General features: G+C 43.1%; 2 protein-coding genes across 7 annotated transcripts in view; one reads left to right on the forward strand and one right to left on the reverse strand.

Annotated features, from left to right (window-relative positions):
• LOC147013918 (breast cancer metastasis-suppressor 1-like protein) overlaps positions 1-17,822 on the forward strand; it is a 30,316-nt gene extending 12,494 nt beyond the window's left edge. The window contains exons 7-9 of one of the 3 annotated variants that reach the window (XM_085851284.1): positions 7,779-7,843; positions 8,141-8,241; positions 13,690-17,822. In XM_085851284.1, coding sequence (XP_085707410.1) covers positions 7,779-7,843; positions 8,141-8,241; positions 13,690-13,807 — 284 coding nt within the window. In that variant the 3' untranslated portion in view covers positions 13,808-17,822. Of the gene's footprint in view, positions 1-7,778; positions 7,844-7,928; positions 8,091-8,140; positions 8,242-13,689 lie in introns of those variants that run through there. The other 2 variants (XM_085851286.1, XM_085851285.1) reach the window with 2 other exon arrangements.
• MBIP (MAP3K12 binding inhibitory protein 1) overlaps positions 1-18,967 on the reverse strand; it is an 81,083-nt gene that overhangs the window by 7,516 nt on the left and 54,600 nt on the right. The gene's annotated exons all lie outside the window — the stretch shown is intronic.

Consider the following 18,967-nt stretch of genomic DNA (forward strand, 5'->3'; position numbering starts at 1 on the left):
TCGCTGCTCTCCGCAGCAAGTAAACAACCCCAAACAACTCTTCTCCTTTTTTTCTTTTTTAAAAATTTACTTTGGTACTTTGGCGCCAAAAAAATTATCCATTCCTTTATTAAATTAATGGTTTTCAAATTTATTTATTTATGTGAAATCGGGACAGATATCCTGTCACCGGTTGATTCTTAAATGACCCAAAAGGATCTCAAACCTCTATTTTTATGTACGTATAAATTTTTACTGCAACTCGTTCTTTCTCCTTTTATTCCATTAGGCAATAAGTACAGCTTGATGAAGGGCACACACTGTTTGATTCACTGCCATTCTTGTGTAGTCATAGTGTGACAGTTGCAGTCAGAACCATTGATCCAGCACCCCTCCTCATACATTGTCAATTCTTTGTAATCCCGGCCTGTTAGTCTAACAATGATTCAAAATCTCAATCCTTGTCTCATGTTTTAGACAACTCTCAATATTTCATATTACATTGTAACACTTATTCAAGAAAGTAAGACCCATTTTAACACCCAAGCCCACCTCTAATGATCCCCCCCCACCAAATCCACTTCTGATAACCACCCCCCAAAACCACCTCTAATGACCCCCACCCCCAAACCCACCTCTGATCACCACCCCCCAAGCCCACCTCTGATAAACCACCCCCCCCAAGCCCACCTCTAAAAAAAAAACCTCTCCCTCCCTACCCTCTGAGACCACATTTTCCAAATTTCCAGTTTTTCAGTTCCAGGAAATTTACTTCTGTATCCATCTTAGTAGAGGATCGATGTGTATGTCCCTTGACAAGTATTCGGGGACAAAGCTTTGAAGGTGGTTTCAATACAATTGAAGGATGTTGAACAAAATAGGTGGGGGTTACACTCTCCAAAATGTTCCACTTACACTCTCTTTGGCTATGTGCCAAAATCTAATGTAACCCCTGCCAGAATATAAGTTGGCCCTGCCACACCAGACATTGCCAAAAATAAATTTTTTTTCTTTTCTTCTATTTTATAGTTGATGGATGTTAGGGAATACATTTTTACAACAAAAGAATACAGTATTTATATTCAAAACAACAAGGATATAACAAGGAAATCCAACACAGGTGGAGGCCATTCAGCCCATCATGCCTGCACGAACACCACACTAACCCATCTACACAAGATCTAAGGAAGATTTTTAATTAATGAAAATGTTTTTGTTTGTTTTTGTAGTTTTTTTTTTTTTTTCCCTTTTCCTCCTCTCAGGGGAGGGGGCATGGGCTTGGTTAAAAACACACCATCAACCACACAACCCTCCTTGACAAGCCCCACCAACAGCACTCCGTACACATGTACAAAATCACCCATCAATGCTCAAACTACCTAAAAGTCTTATCAACATCCATACACCCCTATCTCCATAACTTCCAGGTACCTATTTAATTCTAATTTAAACTTATCTACCATTTTTGCTGCCACTACCTTTCCAGGGAGGCCATTCCATGCATTACTCTCTGAGTGAAAGTCTCCTGCCTTGCTACAGTCTCGACTCTCTTCTTTACTCTCAGGCTATGGCCCCTGGCACAATCACCGTCTACTCTGTTGAATAATTCATCTTCACTTATTTTATCTATACCTTTCATTATCATAAACATCTCTATCATATCTCCTCGTAACCACCTCATTTCTAGTGTGTAAAGCCCTGACTCCTTCAGCCACTCCTTATAGCTGAGTCTAGCGAGGAATCAATGGAGTAGCCCTGCGCTGAACCCTCTCTATGGCATCTATGTCCTTCCTGAGTTGTGGTGACCAAAACTGCACACAATATTCTACATGGGGCCCTCACTAAATTCCTGTACAATGTTAACACCACCTCTTGATTTATAAATGATTCCACCCCGAATACAACCTAAAACCTTATTTGCTTTACCTGTAGCTGACTGGCATTGTGCTGCCTGCTTACCTCCCATATCTATTACCACCCCTTGATCCCTCTCCTATGTGACACACTCCAAAATTACCCCTTACATCCTGTAATCTCTATTTTCATTGTTCTTTCCCATCCCCAACACCTTACATTTGCTCGGCTTAAATTCCATCTGCCAATCTTTTGCCCAAGCAAAAGTAAGTGCCCAAAATCCAAGATTGCCTCTAAAATCTGAGTTGGCTGCCATAAAAAACTCTGCTTGGATCCGGATACAGATGTTCTCATCAGTTTTGTTGGTCCGTCTCTGACATGGTGATCTCGACTACAACACTGGTTCTTGTGTCGAAATATAGTTTTTCTGAGTCAAAGAATTCAGTTTTGCATTTCAAAATTTCCTCAAGAGGAGGAGGAGGAGGATATCGGGACCATGCTCTATGCAGAGCGTTGGTGCTGCTTAAGCGGTCTCCTTGGCTATTGGGCACAATCCTGGAAGGGTCGCCACTCCGACACAGGATACCAGCATGTTGGCACTCATTTTGCCGACCTCGGAAGGATGACAGGCCGAGTTAACCCCACCTGGTATTAATTCAACAGCCGAGCAGGATTTTAACTCAGGACCCTTGCATCCAAAGCCCACCACCCTAACCATTAAGCTAACACCAAGCATACAAAGGGAAAATACAAAATGGTGACCAAAATAATGAAACATGGCTGCCATTAATCTCCAAGTTCACTTTTATTTAGTCACTAGCAAATACAACCCATCACTTCTCTGACAGGAATATTAAGGAGGGGGTGGGGGGAGGAGGCAGAGAGAAGGATGGGGAAGAGAGGGGGTAGTGTGGAAGGGAAGCGGGTGTTCTGGACATGTGTTTGATAGGGGGACTTGCGGAAAAGCAAGGGGGGGGGGGTTCCTTATGCCAGCATTGGTACGGTATTGTACAAAATTGGGTATGTTAAAACAGCACGTTCAAACGGGTCATACTAAAGAATGCCCAGAGAGGTTCGTGAGGGTGGAGGGGCTTTAGTAGGAGGTAAGCGTGAGGGAAAGGGAAGAAAGGGCATTTTCCTTCAGTCATCGAAAAAGCTGCACCAGTGTTTGTGCCTTTATTTAATTTCCACACATTTGATAAGCTCGAGAATCTCATAACCTGAGACGAATTGCGGAATTGATCCGTGCAAAAGTTCTGACTGCTCAAAAAAAAAAAGCTTTCATTTCATTTGTCCAATTTGTACATTATTTGACAACCCTTCCTCCTCGATCTCTGGAGAGTTGTATCTTAAAGGAGGGGTTTGGGAGGAGGATAGCATGAGGGGAGGAAAGGGAAGGCAGCGAGAGAGAGAGAGAGAGAGAGAGAGAGAGAGAGAGAGAGAGAGAGAGAGAGAGAGAGAGAGGAGGCAGTGCGAGGGGAGTGGAGGGGAGGGGATGGGAAGACAGCGCAAGGGGAGAGTGGAGGGGAAGACAGTGTGAGGGAAGCAAATGAGAAGGCGGCTTGAGGGGAGGGAGTGGGAAAGCAACATGAGAGATGCAAATGGGAAGGCAGTTCAAGGGGAGGAAATGGGGAGGCAGCGTGAGGGGAGGGAATGGGGAGGCAGCGTGAGGGGAGGGAATGGGGAGGCAGCGCGAGGGGAGGGAATGGGGAGGCAGCGTGAGGGGAGGGAATGGGGAGGCAGCGTGAGGAGGGGGAGGCAGCGTGAGGAGGGGGAGGCAGCATGAGGGAAAGGGGAGGCAGCATGAGGGGAGGGGAAGGGAGCATCAGGGGAGGGGGAGGCAGCCTGAGGGAAAGGGGAGGCAGCCTGAGGGAAAGGGGAGGCAGCGTGAGCATATAAAAATTGGGTGGGAGCATTAAAAAATTTAAACCCATGCTATCTACCTGCCAAAGGCCAACCTGTATGCATTCCCCGACCCATACACATTCCTACAACCTCCTCGCATGCAGGCACGCACAAACCCCAGCACATCCTTGTGTACCTCTTCATTTTCAGGCACTGCTGACTTACTATATTGCAGCAATTATTAATATTTTTTTTCATGAAAGCAGATCGCACAAAACAGTAAAAAGAAAACCATGCATAATTCCCAAAAAAGACCCGTCGACTGGATCATCATGAGTTGCAAAAACAGGTTCGATAGCACGGCGTTGCACCAAATGAAGTTCCACTTTCTGCACTTTCCTTAATCTTTTCTTCACTAAATATAATTGTCCAAACAGTAGAAAAAATTAAGCTAAATGTTTTGCTTAAATCAAGAGACTTAGTTATAAAAATCACTAATTTGTTAAAATTTTCAGATTTCACTCTAGATTTCGACACTTACTTAATCCAACAGATCCGATTCTCAAATCAAGTATAATATTTGGATTATACACTTTAATTAGCCTGTAAGAGGAGATCGTGTTTCCAAATCAAGGCATGTTTGAATAGGCCGAACAAAATGGTGAATTGAGGCCCCCTGAAAGCTGACAGAGGCCAAAAAGGGGTGTTTAAATTAACCCAAACACCCAATTTTCACTGATGTACTACCTTGGATTTCCCTTGGTTATGCATGCAAAGTTTCAGGCCACTAGGTTTCATGGATTTGGAATTATGGAGGACACACACACACACACACACACACACACACACACACACACACACACACACACACACACACACACACACACACACACACACACACACACACACACACACACACACACACACACACACACACACACACACACACACACACACACACTTAGTTTAGATGTCTCATCAGACTGGTAGGTTTCTGTTAAGGGTAATCAGGGGTTTGTTGGGAGGAGAAATTATTTTACATGTATGTCATTTCAACTTCATCAACAAGATGACAATTACAAAATATATCCAAGATACAGGTATTTGACTTTCGTAGATGTCGCATCACTAAAGCTTAAAATCAGGAGACCACCAACTAATAACTTTCAGCATGCATTTTATATTTGGTATTAAATAATGAAACTTACATTTGGCATACATTTTGAGTTTTATATTTTGTGTAGGTGGGGATGAGTTGCTGAATTCAGTCTGTTTGGTTATCCCCTTCATCCTCAGTTTCAGTTTCTCCATCCAGTCTGTATCTGTATCTGTGTTTGGTTGTTGTACTTTTATTTGTGCAGCTATATCAATGAGATTCTTTGGAAGAGCTGGCTTGGTAAAGTGAATTGGGACACATGCCCTGTCCTTAATGGTCCATCCATGGTTAAGTGGTGATTGAGCACTCAGGTTGTGGTAGTTGAGTCAGATGAAGACCTGGTACTTAACCCGCATTACTAGTTAACCCGATATGGGGGGATCCTTTGTGTCGACTTCCGTTTCATCTCGCCCCATTTCAAAGCATGTTCCTCGCTCAGCATCGCTTGTCTTCTCCAGGTATGTGTCTTTGAATAAACAGGGAGTGAGGTTCCTACTCCTGTCAGTAACTGTCGTGCATCTGCTGTTTTGAGGGCGTCAAAAACTGTCCTTTTCCCATGGCCGAAGAATCCAGATATGGCATATGCTCCACTATGTATGTGGAGTAGAACTATTACTTCAGCAACTTATTTCGAACACAACGCTTTGCAGTCGAGGATGGATACTTTCCTCTTTATACATCGCAAGCCCTCCAGACGGTGTGCCGCATGTACCGCCAACACCACCATATCAATGTCTTCAGCATTGATGATAACTGGATCTTTCATTCCAGACTTTCTGATTTCAGAGTAGATGTAGAGAAGTATTGTGTCTGCTTCTATGTGGTGACACTGTTACTCTTCAATGCAGTCATTTTCTCCATCAGCAGATAAATCCCAGCAGTTGTCTCTGACAGAGTACACAAATCCAATGGATGGATGTTGGAGTGCCAGAGTCCTGAACTCACTCAACAGAAACTCCTGCAGCTGAAGTTTGTTATCTGAATTTCTGAACCAAACTGAAAATATTTTGATGCAGGAAGTTTATGCTCTCTCCTCATGTATATGTTATTTCACCCTCCTGTGTATAGTGTCTCCAGCATGACGTTCATGCTCACTTTCTTTGATGGTCGTTTCCAAATCGTAAGGATCATTGACAATGACAACCTCTGATGCATTGGGATGCTGTGCGAGAACAAGTGAGAACATTTCTCTGCATAATCTCCCCAAGTAAAGTCAGTCTCATTCTGTTTCTCTCTGTCTTCAGCAGATGGGGTGGCAAGTCTCTGCACGAACCCCATGCCTTCTAATACAATGTAACAATCAACATGCAACTCTTGCAGGTTAAGCTTCTCAACAAGCTTGGATTTTTGCAGCTTCTTCATGGTGCCATTGATGTTGAGCAACGATAGACATTCATCAGTGACTCTGTGCCATCACTTGTTGCGGATCCATCTTTTCTGTGATTTTCTGGGTGAGGGAGATCATCTGTGCCATAGCTTTGTTTTCCATTGCATCAGTCTTTGACCATTAGCTTTCCCTTTCCCTTTGACTTCAGATGGTCGGGTGAAGGTGCGTCTTGAGCTCTTGAGGATTGTTGCATCAAAGGCCTTTTCATCAGAGAACATGCATTCCTTGAAGAAATTGTTGACCAAACTTTCACCATGCTCAAGTGCTGTCTCAAAATCCCAAACTAGTTCATTATATGCAATCATCTCCAACTGCAAGGACCTCAAAGTTGGCTTGTTTATGTCAAATGGATCACAATCAAATTCAGTGATGCAGCTATCAACATCTTGGACTGCCTTCTCATCCGTTGTCAGCCGTCTGCGAGAATTTTCAGTGTGACCCTGGGATGTGCTTCTCAGGTTGGCGATTGCATACAGGGAAGCCTCTTGCTCTGTTCCAGTCCTGCGTTTAAGACACGGATATTCATCATCAGTATTTTTATCACGTTCATGAATCTCAGCCAAAACTTTGTCATATAACTGTCTGACACCTCAACGGAGTCAAATAATCCGTCAACAAATGCTGAGACATCCGTCTGAATCTGTCATGTGTCCACATCGGTTTTAGTGACTTCAGGCACTTACTTTGAAAATAAATATTCTTTTATGGTAAAAAAATGTATTCCCTGACATCAATTAACTATAAAATAGACCAAAAAACTAATTATTTTAAGTCACGTACGATCTGGCAGGGCCAATTTATTTCATGGTGGTGGCCATATTGGATTTTGGCACGTAGCCAAAAATGCCAGCATTTTTGAGAGAGTGATCCTCATCCATTTTGTTCAGCATCCTTCAATTGTACAGAAACTACCTTCAAAGCTGTGTCCCCACATACTTGTCACAGGACTGACACATTGATCCTCTACTATTTTATCCACCCTGTGGGTCCTCTCTTATCCCTCATTCTTCCCTACATCTGACCCCTTATTTGTCCAAGTCTCCATTTTATCCTTCAATCCTGCTGTTGGGGTCCCCCATCCTCTTTCTGTTGTTCCATTTGTTCTGTTGCATCCTGAGCTATTCAGTATTTTAGCTGCTCCACGACCCTTGTCCTGGCTTGGGATCTTAGGGTAATGAGTTTGAGCCCCGTTTGCCACTGAATTAACACCAGGTGGGGTTGATTCAGCCTGTCATCCTTCCGAGATCGGTGAAATGAGTACCAGTGTACTGGTATGGGGGCACAGCATCAGCGGCATAGTCACGCCCCAACAAAATGATAGCTACCCGGCAACCAAGCTGCCATACACAAGAAGAAGAAGTTGAGCCTTGACTTTGTATACCAAAAAACCCCCCCAAAAAACAACAAAAAGCCCATGAAGGTTAATTAAAGAAAAAAGAAATGACGACTTTGTTACATCTTATTTATTTATTCTTTTTACAGTTTATTATTTTTAAAGTTTATTCTTTTTTAAGGACAGATCTCTGTTGAACACCATTATCCTTGACATCACTGCACGTCCATATATTGTTTACATGCTGAGAGATATTGATATTTTGGAGGACTGGGCGAAAATAAAGAAGGTGAGCTTGAGGTTTAATCTTGTGTTAAAAATGTGCTTGCTCAATGACAGTCCACTGTTTTTACACGATTTGTTTCCCTCCACAGTACATTCTGATGAAAATTTAACAATGCACACAATCTCATTGATACACACAACGTGCATTTGTAAGTGGACACCGAATGAATGCCATAATCAAGTGTTGGGAAGGTGTTTGCATCTCAAAAGACAAATTAACATCCAGTTGGTGCACTCTTGTAATGAAGGCTGTTATTCCATTTCACAATTAGATTGTAAAGTTGTCATGTGTTTTGCAAAGACTCATCACCCATCTACCCACATATACGGTTATGATTATGTTGCCGGAAGGTGTAGAGAGAGACCAAGTTGCTACTCAATGCAAGCTGCTGCTGAATCAAGGCAGGTATTTGGAATTGGCCAGGGCACCAACACATAAATGGCCAACTGTTTTTGTATTTTGGAGGGTAAATGGGATTGTTAATGCCCACTGGGGAATACTAGCAGAGGAATAGCTGGCTAAATGTCATGCACTCATGACATGACAGGGTATAGTCATGTCCAGAATCAAACCAGATTAGGGTGCACTACCTCTGATCCATCCTGCAAGGCCCTCCTGTACACGGTTTATCTCTTGACATACATGTATACAAATAAATAAATATATATTCAATTCTGATTGGACGTTCTCTACTGATGCGTCATCTCCCAATGGTCTCAGTGGGAGGAGCCAGTTTAGTGTTCAGCTCTCCAATTGGAGGTTGCAGAGTCTGAGGCAGAGCCTCTAAGGCTGTTGTAGAATCTTCTTCATAACCAGCCGTGATCATGAGATGAGTTTGTGTTCCTCTTCTTCTTTGCACAAACAAGCAAAGGGAGTGGACAAACTCTTTTTGCCGACATAACATGGGGTCCATGGAATAGATAAATGTCGCATCTATTCCACGGACCTCATGTTATGTCGGCAAAAAGAGTTTGTCCACTCGCTTTGCCTGTTTGTGCAAAGAAGAAGAGGAACATATAAACTCGTCTCATGATCACGGCTGGTTATGAAGAAGATTCCACAACAGCCTTAGAGGCTCTGCCTCAGACTCTGCAACCTCCAATTGGAGAGCTGAACACTGAACAGGCTCCTCCCACCGAGACCGTTGGGAGATGAGGCATCAGTAGAGAACGTCAAATCAGAATTGACTTTGTTGATAGGTGTCTATTAGACTGTTCTTCATCATTACTCATTTTGTGCGAATTCACCTGAAGAGAGCACAACGAAATTATATATGTATATATATATACAACACATACATACATACACTACTGGTCAAAAGTTTTAGAACAGTCCCATTTTTCCAGTTTTTACTGAAATTTAAGCAGTTCAAGTCCAGTGAATAACCTGAAATGGTGCAAAGCTAAGTGGTAAACTGCCAGAGGTTAAAAAAAAAGTGTAGGTTACCAAAAACTGAAAAATAATGTAAATTTCAGAGTTGTTTAAAAAAGGCCCTTTTCAGAGAATAGGTCATAGGTTAAGCCGCTGTCACACCTTGACGATTTAGCCAGCGTATGCCGATTTATGAAAAATTTGTCTAAAACGTTGGCACACGTCGAATACCGTATGGGTACGTTTTGTATACGTTAAGAGCACGCTGAAAAACACTGCCATACGTCGTAGTATGCTGGCTTTAAACGTTGTACTTTTGGGTTGTCCTCAATTTTTAGCATGATTGAAATTTTACGACATATGCTGGCGTATGACTCACATGTTCCGCTACGCTGGCCATAAGTTATAGAACACGTTATGCGATCGTTGACACACGTTACTTGTAAGTTACTCATAAGTCGAAACACATCGAGGTAATGTTTAGCGTACCTGAAACTTATTTCTAACCCATGAGTAACGTTTTGTAAGCACGCTACACGAACGTTGTTCACACTTCGCAACACGTTACTTGAAAGTTCCTCATACGTCAAAACATGTCAAAGCAATGTTTAGGGTACCCATGACTTATTTATAACCTATGAGTAACGTGCTTGGGAATTATTTGTAAAGCATGTCCTACGCACAAATATGTATGTTGATGTATTTGACGTCTTCAGGACGACCACAGAACTTACTGAACGTGTTTCTAACTTACAGATACTGTATAATGGCGTATTGGCAGCGATTAGGGGAATTGGTATATAAAAATTGGGTTCACAGGAGGAACCTGTCAGTGCTCCAGACTCCATGGTGAGCAGATGTCCATGTCATCTGAGAGATGGAGGATCCGGCAAGGCTGAGACGAAAATACCTACTTGCTGTCCTCCAACATCAACATGACCTCATCGAGTTGACACTGCACCAGTTGCGTGCCAATAGAGCCGGGAGAAGAAGACGTGAACGGAGGAGAAGGAACTAGGTCAGGCCATGGATCGGGAGGCGATGCCATTACGGCATATATGACCAGCTCGTGGTGGAACTCCGAAACGAGGACCATGCATCCTTCATCAACTTCCTGCGAATGCCCCCAGCGATGTTCGACGAGCTGCTAGCCAGAGTGGATCCAAGGATAACCAAGCAGTACATCTTCTACAGGGATCTGCTTGAGCCTGGCATGAGCTGGCACTGAGCCTGCTGCTGTTGGTGCCGTGACTGCAGTGCTGTGGAAGCGATTTAACTCGTTCAATGAAAACAATTTCAATTGCCGAGCACCAGCGTCCAAAAACAATAGGCGAGTGACAGGCATTTATTAAAAGTGAAGTTGCAGCCTATGAATAGAAAACCTCATGTAATCGTCGACGATACGCTGCCACGCTATGCATACGTTAGACTATCGTTGGGCATAGGTTGTGGATGCCTAAAACATGCTAATCAATCATTGGTATAACTGATCTATAAGTTATTGAAGCGTTCTGTGTTCATTACTAGTACATTATGCATTTGTCCAAGTCGTTTTGAATACTTTAAAAACTGAAACAAAAAATAGTTCATCGTGGGAATGAGAAAAAAAATTAGCTGAAAAGAACATCGAACAATGGTGCAAAGTAGGTCCTATTCGTGGACGCAACGAGGATCCATCATCACCCACACCCTCCCCATCACGCTCACCTACTACTACTGACATGGACCTACTACTACTACTACTACCAATACTACTACTACTGACACGCTCACCTAATACTACAACTACTGATACTACTGACATTGACATCTACTCAACATGGAGTCTGGAACACTGACGGGTTCCTCTTGTGAAGCCCATTTGTATATACCAATTCCCCTAAACGCTGCCAAATCGCCATTATACGGTAGATGTAAGTTAGAAACAAGTTCAGTAAGTTCTGTGGTCGTCTGGAAGACGTCAGTCAAATTCGTCGACATACGACACAATGTGCGTTTGAGATACGTTACACATAGGTTCAAAGGACGCTACACATAGGTTCAAAGCACGTTACTCATAGGTTAAAAATTAAGTTTCGGGTATGCTAAACATTACCTCGACATGTTTCGACTTATGAGTAACTTACAAGTAACGTGTGTCCGACGTGTGTTAATGATCGCGGAGCGTGCCGAGAACTTATGCCAGCGGATGCGGAACTTGTGAGCCATACGTCAAGTACGTCGTAAAATTTTCAGCATGCTTGAAATTTCACGACGTACTAGACGTACCACGGAATATGACAGCGTACTTCATTGTTTCTCAGCGTGCTCCTAGCGTACACACAACTTACCCATACCGTATTCGACATGTGCCAGCGTTTTAGACACATTTTTCATAGGTCGGCATATGCTGGCTAAATCGGCAAGGTGTGACTGCGATGTTGACACTTCCAATTTTCAGGCGGTTATGATTTAAATCGGCGTGCGGCAGGTTTTTAACAGAGAATGCCACGAGTTCGTCGGCGATACGTGCAGCGCGCTATGCCTAAGTTAAACTATCGTTGGGCATAGGTTGTGAATGCCGACAACAGGCTAAGCATTCGTTGGTATAAGTTATCTATAAGACAACGAAACGTTCTGTGCCCGTTACTAATATGTTATGCATACGACCAACACGTTATGAATACGACCAAAACTTTTTTTTAAAACCTCAAAACTTCAGCGTACACCAACGTTTTACATACATTTTTATACGTTGCCATTGCTTGCTAAAACGTCAAGGTGTGACAGTGCCTTTAGCAACTGCAGCTGTTCTGCAGCAATGGAAGTAAATTAAGCCTTGAAAGTTGATGCAAACAATTCCTACAGGTTTCCCAACTTTTGTTGATTAGTTACAAACCCTCTGTCTGTATAAAAGCGGTGTTGGAACAGACTGTGTTGTTACACCCTCTGAAGCATGATTTGGACAATATTGCGCTGCAGGAAGTAGTATATTGCTATCATAATGGCGAGAAAAAGACAATTAACAAAGGAAGACAGACGGACCATTATAACCCTTAAATGTGTAGGTCTTTCCTTCAGAGAAATTGCAAAGAAGCCAAGGTGTCAGTGAGTACAGTTTCCTGCACCATCAAAAGGCACTTGGAAACTCTGACAGGAAGAGGTCTGTCAGACCCAAAGCCACAACACAATCAGAAGACAAGTTTCTGAGAGTCAACAGCTTGCGTGATAGGTGGCTCACAGGACAGCAGCTTCAAGCACAGCTTAACACTGGTCGAAGTATGGAAGTCTCGGTTTCAACTGTGACGAGAAGACTTCGAGCTGCAGGTTTGACAGGTCGAGTGGCAGTAAGAAAGCCATTGCTAAAATGGCCAAATAAGAAAAAGTGGCTTGCTTGGGCCATGAAGCACCACGAGTGGACTACCGAAAACTGGAAGGTCTTATGGACTTTAGAAGAATCAAAATTTGAAATCTTCAGTTCATCACGCAGGGTTTTCGTATGCTGTCGAGTAGGCGAATGGATGGTTCCTCAGTGTGTGACACCAACTGTCAAACATGGAGGAGGAAGCGTGATGATCTGGGGCTCTTTTTCTGGATCCAGAGTCGGCGACTTCCACAGAGAGACTGGCACCCTGAACCAAAAGGGCTACCACAGCATTTTGCAGTGCCATGCAATACCCTCTGGTCTACGCCTAGTAGGTCAGGGGTTCATCCTACAGCAAGATAACGACCCAAAACATAACTCCAGGCTTAATGTCAGAACTACCTTAGAAAAAAAAGAACAAGGTGGTAGGCTTCAAATCATGGAATGGCCAGCACAGTCTCCAGACTTAAACCCCATCGAGCTGGTTTGGGATGAACTGGACAGAAGGGTGAAAGCAAAGCAACCGACAAGTGCAACACATTTGTGGGAACTTCTGCAACAGTGTTGGGAAGAACTTTCTGAACAATATTTGATTTCCATTATAGAAAGAATGCCACGAGTATGTTCGGCTGGTATATCTGCAAAAGGTGGCTACTTTGATGAGTCAAGAATTTAGATTAAATTCTGTTCAACAAAACTATTCCATGATTTCTTTTTTATCTGCAATTGTTTATTTGTTCTATGCTTTAATTTCAGAGTACATTGAAATATTAAACTGCTTAAATTTCAGTAAAAACTGGAAAAATGGGGGTGTTCTAAAATTTTTGACCGGTTATGTGTGTGTGTGTGTGTGTGTGTGTGTGTGTGTGTGTGTGTGTGTGTGTGTGTGTGTGTGTGTGTGTGTGTGTGTGTGTGTGTGTGTGTGTGTGTGTGTGTGTGTGTGTGTGTGTGTGTGTGTGTGTGTGTGTGTGTGTGTATGTATATATATATATATATATATATATATATATTTCACCTTGACACTGTATTGGGTAGAAATCAACATGAAAGCATGATTCAGTTCCAGTAGTTTTGTGACATTATCTTTTCTTGAAAGTTGAACATTTTGCCTTTTTTCATTTTCCTCTTGTTTCAGAGTTAAAGCAATGACTTCAAACATTGGAGAGGCCTTGGTCAAGAAATACTGTGCAATAAACAAAAAGAAAGGGCCACAGAACTACCATAGTGATCTACCTCAGTGTGCCACCCTTTGATGTTTTGGGTGACCTGACAGCATGTGATGCATCGACAGCCTTTTGGCTAAAACATTTCTCAAAGCTGGAAAACACCATGTGTACTTTTATTTTATTTTTTGCTGTGATCATAGCTGTAGTTGCCAAATTATGAATGGTTATAAGAACAGAAAAAGTGACCAAATGTTAAAATCTATATGGAAATGGTTGTTTAAGAAAATTATCGGATAAGGAGCACGTTCATCAAAGTTGATTGGTATACTTCACATTTGCAACTTGCACAAATCAATTTCGATGCAAAATGTTCAGCTTCACTGCATTAGGGGTGTTTCATTTGCACTTAAAGCAGTAACGAAGCTGAGTTGTCATTAATTTTACCAAAATTTTCCACAGGTTCAATTGTGATTGGTTTAAATAAAAAAATCCCTCCCCCCCCTCTATTGGCCACCAGCAGGAGGGGTACCCGGCATTGCCTGGTGATTTTCTAATCCCGTTGACATTTTGAAATTAAATTTTTGTATGGGGAGGGGAGGGGGCTAAAACATTTCCCTATACCCACTAAGGAATGGGGTCAGGCATCATTTAATATTACCTTCCACATACAGTGCCTTCAAAAAGTATTCACACCCTTCGACTTTTGTGACATTTTGTTGTTACAGCCTGAATTTAAAATGGATTTAATTTAAAAAAAATTATACTGATGATGTATATATATACATATATATATTTATATACATACATATACATATGTTTTTTTTATCCTGAGGTTTACCTGATTTTTTTACCCTGAGGAGTGCTGCACGAAAAGCTTCGGTCACTATTATGTCGTGTTTGTTTGTATCTATATATATATATATATATATATATATATATATATATATATATATATATATATATATATATATATATATATATATATATATATATATATATATATATATACACACACATACATACATACATACATATACATACATACATATTGTTACGGTTGTGGAAATTCACAGATCACCATTGAGGTTCCCCGAAGGTCAGTTATTTCGGTAAGTGTGTGTTCCAGGTTAGATTTCCCCACCGATGTATAACGGGAATTATTCGTGTGCCGGGCTGTGAACCTTTGAGGTAGTGTTATTCTTTTCTGTCTTTTATTTTAAACAAACATCTCACCATCTTTTCACAAACCGCCACCATCTCCTCACCATCTTCTCCACAACCGCCATCATCTCCTCCACAACCGCCATCATCTCCTCACCATCTTCACCACAACCGCGTGAAGCCAGTGATTCCAAACACGGCCGCGTGAAGACTGTGATTCCTAACACGGCCGCGTGAAGACTGTGATTCCTAACACGGCCGCGTGAAGACTGTGATTCCTAACACGGCCGCGTGAAGACGGTGATTCCTAACACGACCGCGTTTGACAGCAAGATCGGATCAGAACGGCGAAAGGGGCAGAGCCAGCCGGGGGTGAAGGGTCAAAGGTAAAGGAGCGAAGCCCCGGAGGCTATAAAGGGCTGCGTTCGCTAGCCGACAAGGTAGTTGAGCGGTTGAAGAGACGCCGAGTCGTCGACAAAGGAGAACGAGTTGCAGTCGAGTTGGCGAGTCCAGTCGAGTGGAGTTCGGGCTTGAGTTCTGAGTCGAGTTCGGAGGTGGACAGTCCAGTTGAGTTCGGGAAGAGCGAGTGGAGCTCGAAGTGGAGAGTTGGTGGAGTTGAGTGGAGTTCGGGCTTGAGTTCTGAGTCGAGTTCGGGCTTGGAGAGAGAGCTCGGAGGCAGTGGAAAGCTGTTCAGAGTTGGTGTGGAGAGCTGGAGAGTTTGGAGGTTGGAGTGCAGGCAGAGACACCGAGGGTCGCCGAACCAGGACCCAGCGAGTCACCACGAGGGTGGCTTGGTAGCCCGCCCGGTCTCTCGGAGCCCCTTCGGTCATCCAGGCTCCGAGCAACTATAAAGGCTCACGAGCCCTGTTCTCTCTTTCTCGGGTTTTGGATGAAAGTTTGTGGCGCCTTGTCTACCAAGTAGAACTGACTAAGTGTATGTACATAATAAATAGATATCGGCTGTAGGCTTTTACTCGTGCCTTGTCCCCTATCCCCATTCATTGCATTGCTTACATGTGCAAATAGATGTCCCCATTGTTGAATGTCACCTGCTCTGTGTCCCTTTCTGCCATTGACTGCCATAAATGCGTTTGGAATATTAGCTGGCTTTTAACGCTGATAAAATAATCGGGTCCGACGGGACTTGGCGATATAAAACCGCTCGGCAATCGCATACGGAACGAGCTGCTTACGCGGCTCGTTTTCGTGCAGGCTCCGTCGAGGTATAAACTTCTGGCATTTCTGTCTGCACGAATAATTAGGTACATTGACAATTTGACGATCGACCCTGTAGCGCGTGGACAGAAGAGTTGGCTGGTTTATGGTGTGGTTAAAAACACCCGTAGCTGGGTTTCGGCGTTGATCCGTAAGCTGCGACGAGATTGCTCATTCGGTGGGCGCGCGCGGCCGCAATTGAGCTCAAGGCGGTCGCCCGCACGCCGGACGGGCGGAAATCTACAAGAATATATATATATATATATATATATATATATATATATATATATATATATATATATATATATATATATATATATATATATATATATATATATATATATATATATATATATATAGTTGCAGTTGAGGAAATTCGCAAACCACCATTCAGGTCCCGTAGGTGAGATATCTCTAAGTACATGTGTAGTTAGCCCCAAACCCGTTGTTTGGAGGGTATAAATGTGATTCATTCGGGCTGCGACCCTTTAAGATAGCCGTTTTTCTGTTCCATCTTTATTTTGAACCAACCACATCTCAACCGCCATCACACAAACAACCACCAACCGCAACGCCGCTTCGCAACAACAACAACGCCAACAGCCACGACCTTTACCTTCACAACTCGCTCCCGCAAACATCGCATCACCGTCATTCCAAGCGTCACCGTGGCCATGGACCAGCACTTTGGACCCTCCACCACCTTCGCCTCTCCTTCTGCGGCCATTCCCGCACCGCTTGTGGGCACCTATCCTGGACTCGTACAGGGCGCGCGCCGAGCCGCGGGTACAAAGTACGGCCTTTCCGAGGAGAAGTCTGATCAGGAATGATACACGCCCACTTCTGATCCATCCAATCAGCAAGCGCGGGGCGGTTTGGCCCTGCCTCCAGGCGCGTCGGAGTAGAATTGATATATGCAAATTCGAGGATCAGGGGAGATTCACGCCCCTTTTTCTTCGTCCAATGGGCGAGCGTGGCTCCACCCCCGAGCTCGTTCTGATCCAGAAATTTGCATATGGGATCTCCTACACCACTATAAAGCGCTGAGCGCGGGGCGAATTCAGAGAGTTTTTCGGTCAAGGCGAGTTGGAGAAGAGTTGAGAGTTTTGGGTCGGAAGCAGTTGGAGGCAGTCGGAGTTGGAGTTTGAGTTGGAGAAGGGTTGGAGGCAGTCGGCTGAGGAGAATTGCGGAGGGGACCGGATACCTTGGGTCCGAGGCAAGGAAGACGGCGGTCGGCGACAAGGTCGCAGCGGAGTCGCTCGTCGTGGAACCCAAGCAAGCCAGCTATCCTCTTTCCCCAGAGCATCAACAATTCCCCCTTCCCCCCCCCCCCGCGCTGAGATAGTGCGAAAAGGGGGCCCCGTTCCCACCCCACTCCAAGCAGTGCCAACGAAACCCGCGAAGGAGCGCGGAGTCGGGGCACCGCCACCACATTTGCGGCTCATCACAAGACACGGGTTGGCTCCACCCGGTCTCGCGGCCCACAGGCCCCGTCTGCCCCCTTGTTTTTGAGGGTGGCCCTTTTCTTTTGCTTTTGAGTATATGTGTTGTCGGCGCCATCTGTAAAGTAAAACTGTGTAAGTGTTGCCGTGTGCTTGCGTAGTCGGTAGTAGATCTGCATTGTTGTGTTTCTTTTGTAACATCTGCTTTTGGTGCATAATTGTTGTAATTGTATATGTGTGCTTTCCGTGTGCCACGGAATAAATGTGAATTATGTTGAACTGTTCCTCCCGTTTCGCTTCGTCTTTTTTTTAATTGAATCTCCATCTTGCTTCACGTAAAGGGTTGGTAGTGAGCTTAATACGGAATCGTATTCCGTATTATTCCGGAATTAAGTGAGCTTAATTAATCGGAACCGTCAAGGTCGACGATAACACCGCTCGGTTATCCCGATAGTACAGAACGGGTCGCTTAAGTGGCCCGTGTCCGGAGTCGACCTGCGGCGAGGTGCGATCGCCCGGTCTACCCTCCGTGTAGGTACTTTGGTAGGTCGAATTTGGCGAACAACCCTATCCCACGCGGGGGGCCGATTGGCACGATCGTGGTGAGGCCGAAAGGCCCACCCGTGACTAGATCCCGGCGTTAGTCCGAGAGGGTCACGACAGAATTGTCCGTCCGGTGGGCAACGTGCCGCGATTCGAGTTACGTGGCCGCTCGCACGCCGGCGGGCGCGAATTCGCAACAATATATATATATATATATATATATATATATATATATATATATATATATATATATACATATATATATATATATATATATATACACATATATATATATATACATATATATATATACATACATATATATACACACATACATACATCTATACATACATATATACACACATACATACATATATACACACATACATACATATATACACACATACATACATATATGCATACATATATACACACATACATACATGTATACATACATATATACACACATACATACATACATACATACATATATATATATATATATATATATATATATATACACACATACATATATATATATACACACATACATATATATATATACACACATACATATATATATATATATACACACATACATATATATATATATATACACACATACATATATATATATATATACACACATACATATATATATATATATACACACATACATATATATATATATATACACACATACATATATATATATATATATATATACACACATACATATATATATATATATATATATATATATACACACATACATACATATTGTTACGGATCTGGAAACCATAAGCATTCAAACATACAGAGGTCCCAAAGGTTAGTTATTCCGTTCAGTACATGTGAGACAGGTCCCTCCCTTTTGTCTCGTGGG

The sequence above is a fragment of the Eptatretus burgeri genome, chromosome 13 (genome assembly GCF_056783735.1).
Source record: "Eptatretus burgeri isolate ZD-2024b chromosome 13, Ebu_testis_v1, whole genome shotgun sequence".
Classification (NCBI taxonomy): Eukaryota; Metazoa; Chordata; class Myxini; order Myxiniformes; family Myxinidae; genus Eptatretus; species Eptatretus burgeri.